We start from the raw sequence: 19,630 nt of genomic DNA, 5'->3' as shown, positions 1-19,630 counted from the left end.
CCCCAGGCCCAACACCCTCTCCATTTGCATAGGCTGCACAGGCAAGGGTTAACAGTACAACTAATGAAAATTGGATAGGCCAGCAAAGTTGATCTCTTCTCCCTGGGCTCACCACAAAGGAAAACACCCCCATAATGAAGTGAGAAGACTCATCCCAAAGGTCGCCCCCACAGCCTCTGAATCTTGTGGAGGAGACTCAAAATAAATACAGCCTGGGAGATCAAAGACCAGAAAGCCCCATTGGCTCCAGGGAAAGTCAAGTCAATACCCTGGCAGAGGGAAGAATTGCTTCACTCACCCTGGAACCTCCAACCCCAGGGAAGTGGGGGAAGGGGGGCACCCCACATGACCTGTGCTGAAATAGGGAAGGAAGGAGAATGTGTGATGGGACTAGGAGTTTGAGTGAGAGATATAGGGAAGGAAGGGAAGTAAGCAAGCACAGACGCTGGCAGCCACCAGAAGTTTGAGCCTCTTTGGTAGCAGGAGGCTGGAAGAAAGGACAGAAGTGGCTCTGGCTGTGATGGGGATCTTACTGGGCCTGCTTCTCCTGGGGCACCTAACAGTGGACACTTATGGTAAGGCAGAAAGTGGGGGCCTGGCTGCCATTGCTGGCTTAGGCAAAAGGCTAGAAGGTTGGTGTTTAATGTCTACTAAGGAAAGCCTGTTCCTACCAGGCAGGTGAGTGTTCTCAGCCAAACTCTGCAGGCGCTCTCAGCCTTGAGCAAAACAGATGGACGTAGTTGAAGGCTGCTGAAGAAGCCAGAAGGCAAGTTTGGGCAGAAATTGAAAAATGATTTTTCTCTTGGAAAACATCTGCATGATTTTCCTAGGGCTTGTATCTCAGGGGCATCAAGAAGGTTCCCAGTGACATCCGAATTTCTCCTCCATCTGCTGTCTCTCATCTAAAATTCTACCATTGGACTTAACCACTCTGCTTCCAAGCTTTAGTCTCTGTTAAAATACACAGCCCCCGAAGAAGGAGTGTTTTCTAAGAGTTGGATAGGACTATAGAAGTAACCTATACCACCCTTCATTGTCATGAATAAGTGCTCAGAAACATTCAGTAGTGACTGAGATTTCACTGTTCACTACCTCCACAGACCATCTAGTCTATCCAGGAGCAGCTCCAACTGTTAGAAAGTTCTTATTTGCGTTGAACTAAATCCAGTTCCCTCTGACTTCCATCCAAAAGCCCCAGCTTTGCTTCTTGGGGCTACACAGAACATAGATGCTTCCTTGCCCTGTGATAGCCCTTCAAAGGCCTGAGGACAAGTACTATGTCTCCTTGACTCTTCTCTCCTCCAAGCTGAACAGCCCCAGCTTTTTCAACTGGTCTTGGTTTCTTACCCATTCCTGGGCTAACTCACTATAGACATGGCTCAATTTGTCTGGGCTATTTATGGGCTGGATACAAATCCCAAAGGAGGATAGACTATTCCATAGTGACATTATTTCCTCGGAGCTTGGGAAGCTCCATCCTCATCTACACTCCTGAGAAGTGAGATGGATTTTCAGGAAACTCAACCTGGGTAACAGCTAAGTGAGATCCAATATAGGGTAAATGGGGTTTTTGCTGCTTCACTATTATCCCTAGAGAAAAAGGCTGGATAGATGTTAGCTTGGTGACACTTGTGAGGTCAGAAAGAATCCAGCTTTCCATAGCTGACTCTGATTAGGTTACCCTATCCTGGGGCTCTGTGACCCACCAGACTCTGGAACCTCAGAGTTAGAAAAGACTCTGAATTAAGTCAACCAAGAGAAAAAATAATTTGCCCCCAAGCCAAAGAGCATTAGTGGCAGAGTTAATGCTCCTGAAAAAAATATTTTTCTTTCTGTAACTACCATATTTCCATTCTCTAGCAGGTTTTATAACGTATCTCTCTACCTTCTCCAAATCTGTTTGTTTGAGCTAGGGCTCAAGCCTGGGGCTTGAGGGAGCATTTTCGAAATGTTAAATTTAAATCCTGTGTTTGTGTGTGTGTGTATGTGTGTGTGCATGCATATGTGTGTGTGTGTGTGTGTGAGAGAGAGAGAGAGAGCACTCATGTGTCTTGTTCCTTCCCCAGCCTATGAGCTTTTCCAGACCTGGAAGCAAGCCTTCCATTTGTATACAGGATCTTATACTATAGACCTGAGACTCAGATTATGCTGAGCCGCAAATAATACCTTCCCTCTCCCTGGACCTCATTGTTCCTAGCCCAACTGTACAGTGAGGAGGTTGACTTGACTGGTCTCAAAGGGGTTTCTCAGCTGGACAGCTCTGTGGGACTGCAGCTTCACTGCTAAAAAGCCTGTAGGGGCCAGAATAAGCTCCTAGCCTCTTCCTGTGGGGCTAAGAGATATGTCAAGACAACCAAAATTTAAAAAATTTCTGATATTCACATTTTATATACATTTTAAACATTTCAGAAACATTTTATAAACATCTATTATATAAGTTAATCCTCCACCCAGGAGGCATTCCAGGAAATGGAGAGAAGCCAGTCAAGTGGGGGAATGGGATAGAGAGATGGAAAATGTCACTCTCTTTGTGATGATGGGAGGAAGGGGATTCAGAAAGAGACCTAGAATGGGTCTTATAAAGGAGCACACACCTAGTAAATTTAACCTTTCTTTTCTTCAGTAGCATTACACAGGCATCAGACAGTTCCTTTTATAACGCTGGGTCTCAGGACCACATTAAGCTCAATACTGTTCCCTCTTTCTCAAGCCAAATTCTCCTTCAACAAAGCTCCTTAAGTCAATATCCAGCCCTAGTCTTTCTCCTGAGGAAGGCCAATATTTGAAGGAAATTCAAACATTTCCTGAGGGAGGAGAGCAAGGCTCTGGAATTATGGGAAAGATTTTTCAGAAAGCAACTGGCAGATGGAGGCATTTTTTTTCAGACAATCATGGGATAATATCTAACCCTAGGATAACATCCAGAAGCCATGTCAGGTAGGCCCAGGTAAGAGGTTGCTGGTTTCAATTTTGACTGACGATTTAATAAGTTAAGAAGGTAAGAAAGCAGTGTAGCTTCTGAAAACCTGTATTCTAGGCCTCCAGACTTAGCTTTGACCTTGCTATCCATGTGACTTTGAGTAAGCATCTTCCTATCTCTGGGCTTCAGCTTAACCATATGTACCATAAAGGAATGCAACTAAGTGATTCCTAAAAGCTCTTCCAGCTATGCCATTCCAGGAGGCTCCAAATTCCATCCTCTTTGGTACCTCAACCCCTGTTATACCAAGTGGCTTGCCATTTGGTGGTTTTGAGGTATCCATAATGGGCACAGTGTTCCGCCAGGAGGTGGGGGGTTTCCTGAAATGGATTTTTCATACTCAATCTTCCAGGAAAATCAGGAGTATTGCTTAATTTGGCCAACATTTTACATTGGTTGCCAAGACAGCCCTGTTATTGGAGGCACGGGCTGCTGTGTCCTCTCTGGCTGCCCTACAACCTACAGACAACCTAGTACCTGCCCATAACTCAGTAGATTGTATCAGACAGGAGAGAGTGGTTCCTTACCTTACCATGTGATGACTTCTCCTTCATGTCAATATTAAAGAGCTGACAATGTTCCAACCTAATGAATCTGTTTATCCAGGAAACAACATATCGAAGACTGCTATAGGATAGGAATAATTTAAGACAAATACAGGAAGTTTCACTTAGAGCATGGGACAAGACTGACATTTATCCAGCACCCACTGAATGCCAGCCATATGCTAGGTGCTCTCACATGTATAAACTCGTTTAACCTTCACAATTATCCTCCATAGAATCTTTATTATTACTTCCACTTTACTGATAATGACTTGAAGTTCAGATAGGTTTAGTAATTTACCCAAGGTCACACAGAGAGATATGTGGTAAGGCAGGCCTTGTGCTTAGATCAGTGTTATTCCTACTACATCATACCGTCCTTCATTACCCTCCTGCTCTCATTAGGGGCTCCTACTTGATTCTATGGGAACTACAAGGAAAGGTAGAAGGTACAAGTCACTGGTATTGTGTTTTACTTCACTTTGGAGATCAGAGAACATGAGGAATAGTACAATGTCATTTTTCTTGTGATGTCCTGTACCTATAATCCAGTCTCTCTTTATGCAACTAATGAAGCAGGAGGAGGAAGAGGAGATAAGAATAAGAAAAAGGAGAAGGAACAAAAAAGGAACGGAAGCATAATGGAACAATGAGTGGAAGAAATAAAGGAGGAAGAAGGGAGAGGAAAAGAAAAAAAAAGTAAAAGGGGGAAAAACATGCCATTTTGGGAAGTCTAGTTACCAACTCTGTCCTATTCATTCTGGGATGGAGGAGTCAAGCCTGACCTACTTCCAGAAGTAATTTTCAAAACTGAGAAATTGAGACTATCTAGCAATTTTCTTGGTAGGCCAGACTGAGCTTTGTGAGAATTTCCAGCAAATTCCCAGGGAGGAAAAATACAAGCCAGGCCTTGCAGCTCCCCTAAGGTCAGAAGGAAGACCTGCATATGCGTAGACAAAGGCATTTTCAACTGCTCCAGATGTCCTCACAGCAGAATGCTGCTTTGTTGCCCAAGAGGGGAATGTGAGAATGCTTTTCGGAGAAGAGGAGGGACATTGGGAAAGTCCAGAGGAAGATTAATGGGAAATAGCCTATTAAACCAAGAGGCTCAGATAGTTTTCATGGGGTTTAAGCATGGTATGTTTGTGCTTGCATGTGGCCAAAAATGTGCATGGGCATGTGTGTCCATGATAATGAAAAGCTGTATCTGCAATCACATGGAGGTGTGAACTATCTATAGCACAGTGAAACCCACTACCTGGTGAAAATTCACCACCAGCTGGAACATGTAATTATATAACTTCTATTTCTATTATAGTCTATTAACACTGGACCACCTAAGATTAGAAGGGACCTTAAAGAGCAATGCTAAGACCCAAACAAAGCCTAGAACTTCCGCCAGACAGCTTAATCCATCCATAGACAGCTCTGATTAATCACAAAGTTCATTTTAAGGCAAACCATCCCTTCTGCGATGTGAAAAGCAGAAAAGAATAACATAAAAAGAAATAGAATTAGGAAAATAGAGCAAACCAAAATCTGCCCCTCTTGTATTCCCATTCGTAGGTCTGAGTTCTGCTCTCTGCCAAATTCGAAGCATTCCAGAGAGTATGTAGTGGATCTAGCAACATGGACTTATGTTTATTTATTCTTTTCTACTCAAGGGCTTTTTCTTGACTAAAATATGCTACTGATGTTCTAAGAGTCCCTGGTGAGGGCACAGGCTAGAGGCTTGATTTTAGTATCTCTATTAACAGAAGTCCTGATGCTGGACAGTACATTCTGGGAGTTAGAAAGCATACACTCAACCCATCCAAAAGATGTCATCTTCCATCCGCTTGACTGAATACTGGGAATTCTAGGCTCGATAAAAGGCTTTTATTCAGGAATACCTCACATCTTTGAAACCACCTCTCTTAGGAGAGACATGAATATATTGCCTAAATATACCCACCCCACACTCCTGGCTCCAGCTAAATAAAACAAAAAATCTTCTAAATAAGAGCTTATGGATGGAAAATTCTGATGGGAGGCAATGGCTGTTTCAATATCCCCACATCCTTCCCCCACCCCCACCCCCATCCCTAAGGGTTTCCTTCTCAAGCAAGCCAAGGAGCAATCTCCCATTGCTTCTATCCCCACCACTACTACAGCCAGCTTCAGGATTTCACTCAGAACCTTTTCCTCTCTAGACCAAAAACGGATGCAATCTTTCCCCCCTCAAGATGAAATTTTCCTATGTATCCTTGCTAAGAACTAAGAGAAACCAAAAGGAAAATAAACAAAAGAAATCAGAAAAAAAGTCAGGTTTACAAAGTGCAGGTTTCAAATTTAACAACAACGATTTTGTTAAACAGGAATGTATATCCAGACTTCTTCCTCACACTTGGTTCCACCCTCAGTATTTCCTTTTGCCTGTCTTCCAGAGAACAGCTTAGGGTTGGGACCCCACTCACCGAGGATTTCTAAGGGAACAAGAGAAGATAACAGGGCAGAGGGCCCTTTCTTGCTGATCTCAAAAGCTTCCACGTTTCTCCAGGTGCAAATTTACAAAAAATGAAATAGTCCAGACCCAAATGCTTAGCATTTTTGCTTCCACATCTCTTTTGAAAAATGTGAAAAGAAAATTTTTTCATGGATTTGCAGAATGACAGAGTTGATAGAATATCTAGAGTGCCTACCATCCAAACTCTCCACATTATAGATGAAGTAAATGAATCTTCCATGGTAAGAAGGTGACTTACCTAGGATCACCTTCATAGCAAGACAGTAACATAAAAAGGACTTGAAATTCACAAGATCTAAACAATGTTAAAGGCTCTCATTCTGAAGACTGGTTCTGACTGACGAGAAGGCTGGCAAAGAGCAAAAGGGCACAGGTACGCAAAAGTGTGATAGAAAGAAAGTTGAGTGGTGTTTCTCAGAAACCTTTTGAGGTTTTGTCACTGCCACCTTAGTTGCCAAGTAGGTATGCCATCTACGTTTGCTTCTTTCCTCTGTTCTGCCTCTTCAGGCCATCCCATCCTGGAAGTGCCAGAGAGCATAACAGGACCTTGGAAAGGGGATGTGAATATTCCCTGCACCTATGACCCCCTGCAAGGCTACACCCAAGTCTTGATGAAGTGGCTGGTGCAACATGGCTCAGACCCTGTCACCATCTTCCTACGTGACTCTTCTGGAGACCATATCCAGCAGGCAAAGTACCAGGGCCGCCTGCATGTGAGCCACAAGGTTCCAGGAGATGTATCCCTCCAGTTGAGCACCCTGGAGATGGATGACCGGAGCCACTACACGTGTGAAGTCACCTGGCAGACTCCTGATGGCAACCAAGTCGTGAGAGATAAGATTACTGAGCTCCGTGTCCAGAAACGTGAGTCACTATGGGGGTAGGAAAGCACTGATAAACAATGAATCAATAATGGATGTAATTCTAGAAATGCCTGAAAAATCCAGAGGCCTTTGTTTATTTATATAGAGGCTCTCCACAGGTATATGTGCCTATCAGAGGAAGTGGACAGGCAGAGGATTCTTAGGGTTAACATTCCCGTGGTTAAATTTAGGAAGTGCTGGGAAGGGTTCCTGACCGCAAATCTCTATCCCTTCGAGTGTCCCAGAAATGCCAGTATCCATAGACTAGTTACCCTCCTTGGGCTCTGGGTTTTACAACTCAAAAATGAGTATATTTAATTTGTAGATAGATGCCGATAGAGAAGCTCTGGGGAAAGGGAGGCAGAGGTTAGCCAGGATAAGTTTGCTTGCTGGACAATTTTACGAAGGTCTGGCCCTGATAATCCATAACTGCAGGTGATCAAAAGCTCTACTTGAGCCCCAGAACAAACTACATTATTTTTAAAGGTCAGTTGATTTTTACTTCCAAGTATTCCAAAACCCCAGGTAATACCAAAAAGTACCTACCTTCAAAGGAAGCCATTTTATTTGTATTGCCCTTTCCTTCCTATTTCCTCCAAAGTCAGAAGCCCCCTTTAGTTCCAGTTGCAGATATATGCATGCCCTTACACCCAACAAGAATGATTCAGCCTTGTGGTCCCATATCCTTATGACTGCCCAGAGTTTCCTGTCTTGTCTTTTCTTTGCAGTCTCTGTCTCCAAGCCCACAGTGACAACTGGCAGTGGTTATGGCTTCACGGTGCCCCAGGGAATGAGGATTAGCCTTCAATGCCAGGCTCGGGGTTCTCCTCCCATCAGTTATATTTGGTATAAGGAACAGAGTAATAACCAGGAACCCATCAAAGTAGCAACCTTAAGTACCTTACTCTTCAAGCCTGCGGTGGTAGCCGACTCGGGCTCCTATTTCTGCACTGCCAAGGGCCAGGTTGGCTCTGAGCAGCACAGCGACATTGTGAAGTTTGTGGTCAAAGGTGAGCGGCCCTCTTTCCTGGTGAGCATCTTAACACACCAGCTTGAACCAAAGATACCTCAAAAGGTGCCGTTATGCAAAAGAAGAATTGGGAGAGTAGGATCCCAAGCAGGCAATGGTCATACAATCACAAAGAAAAAAAATTAGACTGGGGACAATAGGGATAGAGACTTTGCCTGTCATGCCATAGGTTAAGTAGATAAAGACGGTAAAGGAAAGAGTGAGATTTACTAGCACATTGTATTTGCCAGACACACAGTACAATAACTTGACACACATTTTCTCATTGGATCCCCACGAATGTCCCATGAGATAGTTGTCATTACTTTTACTTTACAGAAGAGGAAACAGAGTCAGAAAGGGGAATCTACTTGCCCATGGTCTCACAGCAAGGAAGTATAAATCTGGATTTGCACTCAGATTTCATGCTCTTCCTACTATGTCTGATTGTTTCTCATGGTTGAATCTATATCAGATCCTGGGCACCCTTTGAAAGCTGTTGTTTTTTGTTTGTGTGTTCTGTTTGTTTGGTTATTGTTTTGCTTGTTTGATTAGGCTTGATCTAATATATCTACATGCTTTCTTTTAACTTCCCTCCCACACTTCATTGTAAACCCAAATACAAGTTCTGGTTGAAGTATCCTTGAAGATGGGCTCTGGTTAATCAAGATTTGACTATTTCTTACAGCATTTTCCTGGGAGCACTACAAACTATGCATATAAAGACTGTAAGCTGAGGCTTAAATGAAGAGTCCAGCAGTGATATGTCCAGATGAGTTTTCTTAGCTTTCAAGAGATCTCCTTGGAAAGAAAGACACCCCAACAAGGTTACCATTGCCCAAAACATGTTGGAAACTAACTGATTTTAGGGAATGGCCCTCAGAACCATCTGAAAATTATTATCTTCTGAGGATAGTTCTGTGTAAGGAGACGGCGTAAACCTAGCCCAAATGGCTTATTACCATTTGGGCTAGGAGACTGATGTTGGTTTGAGGCTCTTGTGTTTGCCTGGAGGAATTTGTTTCCCAAAGTTAAGCTGTAGTGAGGATGTGTCTGCTGTAGATCATGGTTTGTTAGTTTTGGGAGGAACAAGAGTGGTCCGCCCTGAAACAGTTATATGAACAGTGTCCCAGTTCTCTAAGAGCTGACAGTCTGGTCAAGCAGAGAGGGCAGGGCATGACCAGAAAGCCCAAGAATGTGTACTTCATAAAGAGACTGATTGAACATTTTTGACTTTCTGTGAGTTACTTCTCAGACCATCTAGGCAAGAACTTGCTCACAGTAAACCTTCCTGTTTACTCCTTCTCACAGTCAATGCTTATCACAGTGCTGTTAAGCAGTGCTCGCCATTGCCCCCTACTGATAGATAGGAAAACTGAGGTTCAGGGAAGTTATTCTCAGCCTTCCACTCTTCCCTGCTCCGTGAGCCAAGGTAATCTTTCCTGGCTACCTCTACCTGCCTCCCTGTCCACCCAACCTTGTACCCTGAGTCTGCCCCCCCTGTTTCACCTCTGCCCTATGGAACTCTCAGCCCTTTCACCCTTCCACCTCACTCTGCACTGTTCTTTAGTTCTAGAATGACTCTGGAGGCCCTGCTTTTGCTCATGTTCTTGGACTGCTGAGCTTTGTTGACAAACAAAACAAAACAAAACACAGATATGAATTGACTCCACTTTAATTTTATGCTCTGCGATATCCACTGCCTGCCCCCATGCTGTGTGTCCATCTATCTGCTTATCTTTGTCTCATTCCTCATAGCAGCTTTTCAGAACATTTCTACCTTATTTCAGGCCCCCAGCCCTGCTCCTAAAAGATAAGGTAACTTCCTTCCTCTGTAAGAAGTTCCAGGCCCTCTTCAGATGTGAATTTTATCAACTACCCTCCTCTCTGCCTTGATATTTCCCTATCCATTTCCTCTTGGCTCAGAGTAAGGTATGCTTTGCTCCTCTCCACAACAAACCCCTCCTCCTGAACTCTTAACATCAGCTACTCCGATGCCCTGCAATACCCTTTATCCTCTACCTAAGCCAAATATATATGCATGTATAATATATGTATATATGTCAGTATGCAAGCCTAATACATATATATATATATTATTTTTCAAAAATCTTTCTCTCCATCTGCCACCTCATCTCTCCTATGGTCACTACCAACCTTCTCACGAAGGTAGCTTCCACCAGCTGAACCTCTCAATTCATTCACCACAACATAACTTTGTAATTTGGGGTCATCATTAACCTCCATATCACCAAATCCCAAGACCTCTCCATTCATACTTTTCTTCCTCAACATCTCTGTAGCAGTGGACCCTGTTGGCCGTTTCTTCCTCCTCAATATTCTTTCAATCACTGCTATCAATGACACCAATTTCTCTTGGTTCTTCTAAGACCTTCCTGAATGATCCTTCTGAGATACCTTTGTTGGCTCTTTTTTCATTCACTCCTTAATTGTAAATGTCCTCAAAGACTCAATTCTTATTCATCTCTGCATGTATTTCTGTATTATCAGGAGATTTTATTTACTTCTGTGGCTTCAAATATCACCTGTAGTCTGGTGACTCTCAAACCATAATATTATCTGTAATTTTTTTTCCTGACTGCTAGATCCCAGTGTCTAGTTACCTTCTGGACAGCTTCATTTCTAATCTCAGCTTGTTCAAAACTGAATGTACCTTTTACTCACCAGACCTGTTCCTCAAACCTGTTAGAAAACACAGCAGTACCTTTGACTCCTCCTTCTCTTTTACCTCGCATCATCAAATAATCATCAAGATTACCAAGTGCTGTGAATTCACCTACTGAATCAGATACCTTATTAGGCTCTTTCTTTCTCTTCCTATACCTTCATGGTCTCATATTCTTTTTTAAAAAAACAATTTCAATCGTCTTCTAAATGTTCTCCCCATGTTCATACATTCTTACGAAATCATCAACTTATTCAATATTTATTGAGTATATATTTTATGTCACTAGATTATAAAATTCAAGAGTGCGTAATTCTACCTGTCTACTTCATGGCTGTTCTCCAGAGGCCAGCAAAGTATTTGGCGCAAAGAAGACACTAGACACTAGATGAATACTGTATTTGTTAATGAATGGGGAAAATATGCTATTGCCTCACCTTTGAAAATCCTACCACACTGTTGTCAGAATTATTTCCAAAAAAAAATAGACTGAAAAATTTTTGCGTCCTTTCTCAAAAGGAAGTAAACCTTTCTCAAAAGGTGTAACCTTCTGTTACACCCCATGAATCCTTCCAACCAAAGAACAAAGCCCAAACTCTTTTAGTCTGTTTTCAGCCTACCTATCCAGCCTTATCTACTAATATGTTTCTCCACATCTAAAACGGAGCATGCTGTTTCCTCTGCTAGCAAGAGGGAGGAGCTTATGGTTTTCTCATGTCTTTTCTGAGCAGGTACAAGGCCCTGTGCATGTGTGTGGCCTCCTAGTTTCCCAGAACTGTGTCAGAACTCTTCAAAATCCCTATGGAAATCTTATTCCTCAACCGTTTTTAAGGCTATTTTGGTTAGTTTTTTTGTTTCTCTCACCTATTATCCATTGCCTCAGGCAGCTGTGTGACAAATGCTACCCCATCCCTGGGGAGAGGCTCTTAGCACTGGGTGACCAATAAAACAAGTCTTTTGAGTCAAGTCTTTCAGGGAACCACCAGACAGGCCAAATAATGGCAATTATTCAGAAATGAAGTTTGTTGGGCTCACTCCAGCACCTGGAATGGGGTTGTATGTTCAAGATTACCTCTGAGATGGAAGGGGTAAGGGGAATAGGAGAAGTTAAAATAGCACAAAGCTTGCTGTTCTTACGAAAACTGTGATATTTTTCTTCCATAAATCCTGTCTAACGTGCTGCAAACCTTGGGCTATTTTGCAAAATTCTAAAAAAAAAAAAAAAAAAAGTTGATTACGTCAAATTTTGCATTATTTCACTGATGTTGTTAAAGGGTAAATTTCTGGAGGCTATTATGTCACCATTTTCACTGATGTCACCCATTGCCACATTCTTTATGATACTTCCCAAGTTTCTCTCAAGAGAATTAATTCCTAGGTCTCAATTAGAAGTTAGTAAAAATAAAATATATTTTCCCATCCAAGTTGACTGACTCTCTGAACTCCAGCTACAGGTTCCTTCGAGATCTATTAATCCTGGGTTAAAAACTCTGTCCTTGATTGATGTATGAAAGATGAACAAGCAACACATGACTTACCTGCATCATGACGGAAGTGTTGAGGCAGGTCCACGTATGGACCTGAATGGCCTTTACTTACTTCCTACTTCCCTAGGGCGTTAAACTATTCACCCAAGGGTACAAGATCCCTTTTCCTTGCAGACTCCTCAAAGCTACTCAAGACCAAGACTGAGGCACCTACAACCATGAGATACCCCTTGAAAGGTGAGTTTTACTAGGGTTTGAGGAAGTAGTAGAGGTCCAAAATGGTGTCATGGTAGCCAAGGAAGGAATCACAATGCCATTGAATGGCTAATAAACAGTCGCTTGGTTCCTCAGAGAGAACATAGCAGTAAAGGAATGGAAACAAAAGAAAGGTAACAATGATGAATATATACTCATTTTTTGTGAAAACTTCTGAGGCAAAAGGAAAGAGAGAGTTAGAATACTCCCATTGGAAATACAAAAAACAAGAACACTAAATTCTATTCTGCTCCTAGTTTGACTTGCTGTGTGACTTTGGGTATATTACCTCCCCTCGATGGGAATTCTTCTCACTGCCCACACCTAACAGTAAGAAATGAAGATGCCTCATCTCATGGTACTAGTGGTTGGTAACATGGTCAGGCACTCTGGAAAGTACAGCACAAATGGCCAGAGAAGGACTCCAACCTTTGCAACCATCTCCTATCTCTCAACTTTTTGATAGAAGAGAGATCTCTGACCCAATTCTCTATATTCATAGCAACATCTACAGTGAAGCAATCCTGGGACTGGACCACTGACATGGATGGCTACCTTGGAGAGACCAGTGCTGGGCCAGGTAGGAATATTGTCAGGATTTCTATCTTTTCTTCTTTACTCTAAGCTTTGTGACCAAAACTTTCCCTTATGCACACTGTTCTACAGCATTGAACTCTGCAAATCATTACCTGCTATGTGCCAAGCAATGGTCAAGGACACTGAGGATTGGTAAAGTGGGTGGGATGTAGAGAGAGAGATACAGATCCAGGGATGAGCAAAGTCAGAGTGAGGTTAAGGGGAGTGATAAATGTGTCCTTTATTTAGTTCTCTGTTGTCATAGTAATATACTTTCCAAACATTCTGAGCAAGAATACGGATAGGGACATTATGACATCATGACCTCAGCCAGGTAAGGATAATGGCAGAGTGTCATTGCTTGAGCTCTTAACCAGGGCTCTTCAAGCTGCTTGAAGCTGATTTCTGATTCCTCTAAGGCCTTGAAAATTCCCAAGTCAGGGTCTCAGAGATTCAAATCCCAAATAAATCTTTTGTGTTTCACCTGCATCTGATAGCCAGTTGGTATGCATTGACATGACCACATTTACTGTTGAAATAATAGAACACTCTCACAACAATTGATAATTAGCTGCTCCCCTTAACGCCTGAACCCTCCATTATTACCTGGGGCTGCCTTGTCCCATTCCTCAGAACTCTCTAGACCACCCCCATGGTCATGCAACAAAAGGTATACCAAGGAATCTCTAAGACTCCAAGTCTACAGTAGGCATCTGTTGTGATTGGTTGGAATCAAATAATTTGATAACTATCACTCCTGGTACTCATTCTCTGCCTGTGTATAATTGAGAGAGTGGACTTCCAAATGCTCTTTGTACCTCTCCATTCCTGATTGCAGAGCTTTTTGGCTATCCCTGGGCAGCACTCAAACCTGTTTTATATGCCACATTTGCATTGACATCTTTGGCTTCAAGATTTCCATAGCTCCATTCCTCTCCCAGAAGAACTCTATTGGGAGAAGAGAAGTTAGAAAATGCCTCACAGGGAGTTGGTTTGGAAAAATGAGAAAATAACCTTGGGCAAAGTCTAAGTTCGTAGATGTTGGGTCTTCGCCCTATTTTCTCTACCAAGTTTTTTAGTACTTGACTCTCTTCAAAAGAGAATATTTCTTCGATTTCTACTAGTTTATAACTTGAGTTCTCTCAGTTCCAACAAGACACTCTGAGGACCACAAATATTGGATTCCTAGGACACAATATCTTAGGGTCTCATGAAAACAAGCCAGTTGCAGCAACAAATCCTAAGTACACTGAGGTTCCTTTCCTCACGCCTCTCTATACCCCCTGACCTAGCCTCTTAGATTCAGAATATTATAGCTAAAAGTGCTTTAGACATCATCCAATCTTTTCATTGAACTTATGGGGCAACTAAGGCCTAGTGACAGTCAAAGTTTTGTCTAAGGTCACTGTATTCATTTTTCCATGGCTGCTGTAAAAACTTACCCCAAACCTAGTATCTTAAAACAGCATAAATATATTATCTTCCACTTCTGGAAATAAGTCTGACGCAATTATCACTGAGCTAAAATCAAAATGTCAGTCAGCAAGGCTGTGTTCCTTTTGGAGGGTTTGGAGAAGAATTAATTTCCTTGTCTTTCTTTTCTGGCTTCTAGAAGCTACCCATATTCCTTGGCTCATGGCCCCCTTCCTCCATTTTCAAAACTAACAATGTAGCATTCTCAAATCTCTATTCCTTTTTACTATGTAAACTAACATACTGACAGGTTCCAGGAATTTAGATGTGAATATCTTTAGAGGACCATTATTCTGCCTACCGTAGTCATACAGCAAGTAAATAACAGATGTAGGACTGGAAGCCAAGTCCAGTTGATTCTTTCAGCTTTTAGGCATAATGGGAATATGTGTCTCAAGTGGCTCAGTGGAAATATGTTTTGAGAAAGAAGGAAGCTGGGGACTTGACCAAAGAGTGTGATGGGAAGAATCTTTGTGGCTAGAAGTAACTGACCAGAATCTTAATAAGGTATGTAGCATTTTTGGTGAAGCTGGAAAGTCAGGATATTATTTTCTTTTTTCTAAGGGAAGGTGAAAACCTTCTGTCCTGGCCCTATAGAAAGCATGGACAACTAGCTCAAATGCCCAGGCCAATCAGCCCACCAGTGAGTCTGGAAGAACCTGTTTACACATGGCATCTCTTTCTCAAGTCTTTCTCATGGGACTGGAGTTTTGTCTCTCTGGCTAGCTAAGAAGGTTAGGAGAATATGGAAAATGAAAAAGAAAAAGGGCCTGGCCTAGTCTGGGCTGTTCCTTAGAGTTTTTGTTTCTGGCCTTATTTTCAACCAAATACCACTTGATCTTGTTTTACCCTCTAGGAAAGAGCCTGCCTGTCTTTGCCATCATCCTCATCATCTCCCTGTGCTGTATGGTGGTTTTTACCATGGCCTATATCATACTCTGTCGGAAGACATCCCAAGAAGGTTAGTGATGAATATGAGAAGGTGGCTTTGGCTCATTTGTTCTTTCTGTCAGTATACTTGAGCCTAAATTCTGTATCAGGCATTGTATTAGGCACTTCAAGAAGCTCCCAGCCGAGTTTGGGAGTTAAGGTTGGGGTGCAGGGAGGCAGATGTTCTAGCAAACAATGGCATAAGACTTATGGAACTAAACGCACTAGTCTTTGGTACTCAGTCAAGTACAGCCATCTTCTAATGAGTCACCTTGTAATGATGCAAGAGAAAGAGAAGTCACAATCCCTGACCTCAAGTTGCTTACAATTTATTTAGGAGATTCAAGGTAGAAACATGGAATTTATCAATAACAATACATAGCAATAGAGGCTATGAGCTCAAAAACTAGAGAAGACAGTCAATGCTAAAGGGATTGACAGGAGAAGAGAGTAGTTTAAGGCTTGAGTAATTAGCAAGGGATTTCAGAAGGAAGAATATCTTAGACCACATTTTGGAGGATGAAAACAATTTGTAAGGTGACAGTATTTCAGGAAGAGAGAACGACATCAGCATAGCTGTTGGGGCCTAAAAGACAACTGAGAGTTTGGTCATCAATAAAGAAAATTTCTGTAGTTGGGCAACAGGGAAGTACAGTGGGAAATGAAAGCTTATTCCTGATTATAGAAGGCCTTAAATGCCAGGTTAAATAATTTGGACTTTCTTCACTAGGCCTTGCAAGGGCACTAAAAGTTACCAAATTTTTCAAGCATGGAAGTGGCATAATGACAGCACAGTTGTCACAGCCATTTAAAAACTGTGAACCAACCGAGGAGGAAAAAAATTGGGATGCTTGTTTCTAAAAGAAAAAAAACTAGCTATCTCTCAATGCCCAGTGCGCTAGTCATTTTGCCAAGCATCAATTTGTCTTATTCTCTGTAGTATCTCTTACTCCCAAATAGCCTGGTTACTACCATGGGTCTGATGGATTTCCATCACCAGAAGGGAGCCTTGAGTATCTCCTTCTCTCAGGTTTCAATTATAAACTCTGGCTTTTGCCAGTTAGCATGGCTATCACCATGAGGCTGAACTTGATAGCACATGACTACAAACCCCAGGGGCACTAAAATGAAAGTATTCGCATATAGTCTTGATGAGGCTGGGCATAAACGGTAACCACATTACATTGTTTCTCTCTCAAAAACCTTCTATGGCTTCTTATGGCCCAGGGGATAAAGGTCAAAATGTAGCATTCTATTCAAGGCTCTTTGTGATGTGGCTCTAGCCAATTTTCTCAACCCACCACTTACTTATACCTAGTCTCATTCCCAAAAATTCCTCTTTCCTATCCCTATATAAGGGAGACAGCCTCAGAGCATCAATTTAATTTAACATAATTACTGAGCACCTATTGTGTGATGGGTGCTGGGCATATTAAGATGAAAAAGACATGACCCTTGCAGTACAGGTGCTCATAGGCCAATGGGCGAGTAAGACACAGAAATGCAGGGCTCTACCATAAGGCAGAAGTCCTGTGGCTTCCCTTGTTTACTTTGTTGTCGTTTAATGCTTGCATTTCCAGTTGCATCCCTGAAAAATTATAAGCACCTGGAGGGCAGTACCAAGCAATATCTGTCTTTGCACCAACCTAACCCTTTAAGCCTGTACGGAATATAGGACACTCCTCCTCCGCAGACACTAGGGGGCAATGGTGACCAATACCATGGTTTTTCCTGGGTATATGGTGGGGGTGAGTGCATTTGGGAATGTCTTGGGTCACGGCCATCAGCATCAGGCTAATCCAGCCCCTTCTTCCTGGTATGTGGCCTGACAGTCAAGTTTCACACAAGGACTCTCTGGGGATCCTTGGGGGAGATTCCTGGGTAAAGAGCACGTCCAGTTCCAGTGCCCTCCCTCAGCCCATACCGAGAAACTGCTCCAGCCCAATATCCTGAGTCCAAGATGACAAAATGGATAGTGACCTAATGTGCTTCCCCTTCTTTTACCTGATAAATTTGCATCTCTGTGTTTCAATTCACCTCCCCAATGCCTCCCAGTTGTTGGAAAGCTGAGACATATTAAAATCCCCTCCTCTGTACCCTTCCCTCATCTTTTGACTGGTACCCAGGATCCATGCTTGACCTTTGTCCACTTGCCATGAAAACTTCTGACATGATTCCTTCTTCTTTTCTAGGGCATGTCTATGAAGCAGCCAGGTAAGAAAGCCTCTCCTCTTCCATTTTTGACCCCGTCCCTGCCCTCAATTTTGATTACTGGCAGGAAACGTGGAGGAAGGGGGGTGTGGCACAGACCCAATCCTAAGGCCGGAGGCCTTCAGGGTCAGGACATAGCTGTCTTCCCTCTCTCAGGCACCTCCTGAGGTTGTTTTGGCCCTCTGAACACAAAGGATAATTTAGATCCATCTGCCTTCTGCTTCCAGAATCCCTGGGTGGCAGGATCCTGAGAATTAATTGGCAAGAATTGAGGCAGAAGGGTGGGAAACCAGGACCACAGCCCCAAGCCCCTTCTTATGGGTGGTGGGCTCTTGGGCCATAGGGCGCATGGCAGAGAGGCCAACGACTCTGGAGAAACCATGAGGGTGGCCATCTTCGCAAGTGGCTGCTCCAGTGATGAGCCAACTTCCCAGAATCTGGGCAACAACTACTCTGATGAGCCCTGCATAGGACAGGAGTACCAGATCATCGCCCAGATCAATGGTGACTACGCCCACCTGCTGGACACAGTTCCTCCGGATTATGAGTTTCCGGCCACTGAGGGCAAGAGTGTTAAAAATGCCCCATTAGGCCAGGATCTGCTGACATAATTGCCTATTCAGTCCTTGCCTTCTGCATGGCCTTCTTCCCTGCTACCTCTCTTCCCGGATAGCCCAAAGTGTCTGCCCTGCCAACACTGGGGCTCCAGGAATCACTGGCTTTGCCTTAGAATTTGCCAGATGCATCTCAAGTAAGCCAGCTGCTGGATTTGGCCCTAGCCCTTCTAGTATCTCTGCCCGGGGGCTTCTGGTACTCCTCTCTAAATACCAGAGGGAAGATGCCCATAGCACTAGGACTTGGTCATCATGCCTACAGACACTATTCAACTTTGGCATCTTGCCACCAGAAGACCAGAGGGAGGCTCAGCAATGCCAGCTCAGAGGACCAGCTGTATCCAGGATCGTTTCTCTTTCTTCAGGGTCAGATAGCTTTTAATTGAAGTTGTCATTTCACAGACCAGGGTTCAGTTCTGCTCCTACACTGTAAGTCTAATGTTCTGACTCTCTTCTGGTGCTCAATAAATATCTAATCATAACAGCAACTTCAGTCGTGTTGATCTTCTCTCACAGTATGGTAGGACCTACTAAAAGTAATTAAAGTGAGACTAGTTAAGATGGCTGGGGCCCGAGAGTATGGATGTCACTTTTGCTTTTTTGGTCTTTCCCCTTCCCACACACGCCACTCCTACTTCACTCCACTGGTAAGCCCAGCTGGAGAACAGTGAATACTTGATTAAACAGTACTCCCCTGGTTCCATTACCCCACCTGTCATCCTGCCAGGTCCACCTGGATGATTCTTCCCACATCAACTGGAAGCCTGAGAAAGAAAAAGTCCTTCTGTCTCAGGAGACTATGAATACAGAGATGAAGGGATTTCCTTCTTTCCAAAGTATGGATGCACCACTCCCAAAGATTTCCACTTCTTTGAATCTTAAAATCTTGGGGGTAGTTGCATTTTTCATACATTATCTTCTTTAGCTCCTGGCCCCTTCTTACAATGTGAGGTGGGGATAAGAGCAAGAAAGCCTTTCTCTTCAAGGAGGAATAGGGTTAGAAGTGTGTGTGTGTGTGTGTGTGTGTGACACAGAGAGAGAGAGAGAGTTTGTATGTGCACGTAAGTTCCTACACCTTTAAATCAGGCTCCCCCTGTGAGGACCTGTTCTGATCCAGGTCATCATAGCTTTCTTTTCTCCATGTAATTAATGTCAAATCAACTTCTGCACTCTTCAAGGAAGCTGCCATGTTGCTACTTCTGGTTCCCATGCAGCCTCTAGGTCAGCTCATGTTTCACAAGGATCTGCTCCCCTTTTGCAATGATTACAGAAGTCAAAATAGTACACGAAAGTAACAAAAAGGAGTCCTCCACTTCACCACCAGCCAACATGCCAAATCCAGGGTAAAAGTCTGAACATTTTCCTCATTCCAGACGCTAGCTTCTCCTAGTTGGTGAAAGGAACAACTCTTTCTTCCCCATCATGCTTACAAGCCTCTGAAATAGGGCCTCCACCCAGTGGAAACCTCAACTTCCTTCATGAAACAACTCTGTGT

General features: G+C 43.1%; 1 protein-coding gene across 2 annotated transcripts; it reads left to right on the top strand.

Moving 5' to 3' along the window:
• The first annotated feature begins 396 nt into the window (after nt 1–396).
• VSIG4 (V-set and immunoglobulin domain containing 4) lies at nt 397–18,623 on the top strand. 2 transcript variants are annotated; one of them, XM_003272661.4, is made up of 8 exons: nt 397–575; nt 6,539–6,895; nt 7,623–7,904; nt 12,251–12,313; nt 12,834–12,911; nt 15,237–15,341; nt 17,503–17,524; nt 17,865–18,623. In XM_003272661.4, exons 1-8 carry the CDS (start codon nt 521–523, stop codon nt 18,130–18,132), a joined length of 1,230 nt encoding a protein of 409 aa, XP_003272709.2. In that variant the 5' UTR covers nt 397–520; the 3' UTR covers nt 18,133–18,623. The 2 variants fall into 2 exon arrangements, with proteins under 2 accessions (XP_003272709.2, XP_003272710.2); XM_003272662.4 differs by lacking the exon at nt 7,623–7,904.
• Nucleotides 18,624–19,630: the final 1,007 nt, after the last annotated feature.

The sequence above is a fragment of the Nomascus leucogenys genome, chromosome X, assembly GCF_006542625.1.
Source record: "Nomascus leucogenys isolate Asia chromosome X, Asia_NLE_v1, whole genome shotgun sequence".
Taxonomy (NCBI): Eukaryota; Metazoa; Chordata; class Mammalia; order Primates; family Hylobatidae; genus Nomascus; species Nomascus leucogenys.
This window is presented reverse-complemented; position numbering and strand designations above follow the sequence as displayed.

Coding starts and splice junctions, on each gene's coding strand:
- VSIG4 (XM_003272661.4), top strand. CDS start 521: ATGGGGATCTTACTGGGCCTGCTTCTCCTGGGGCACCTAACAGTGGAC. Junction 576..6,538: donor CCTAACAGTGGACACTTATG/GTAAGGCAGAAA, acceptor CTGCCTCTTCAG/GCCATCCCATCCTGGAAGTG. Junction 15,342..17,502: donor TCGGAAGACATCCCAAGAAG/GTTAGTGATGAA, acceptor CTTCTTTTCTAG/GGCATGTCTATGAAGCAGCC.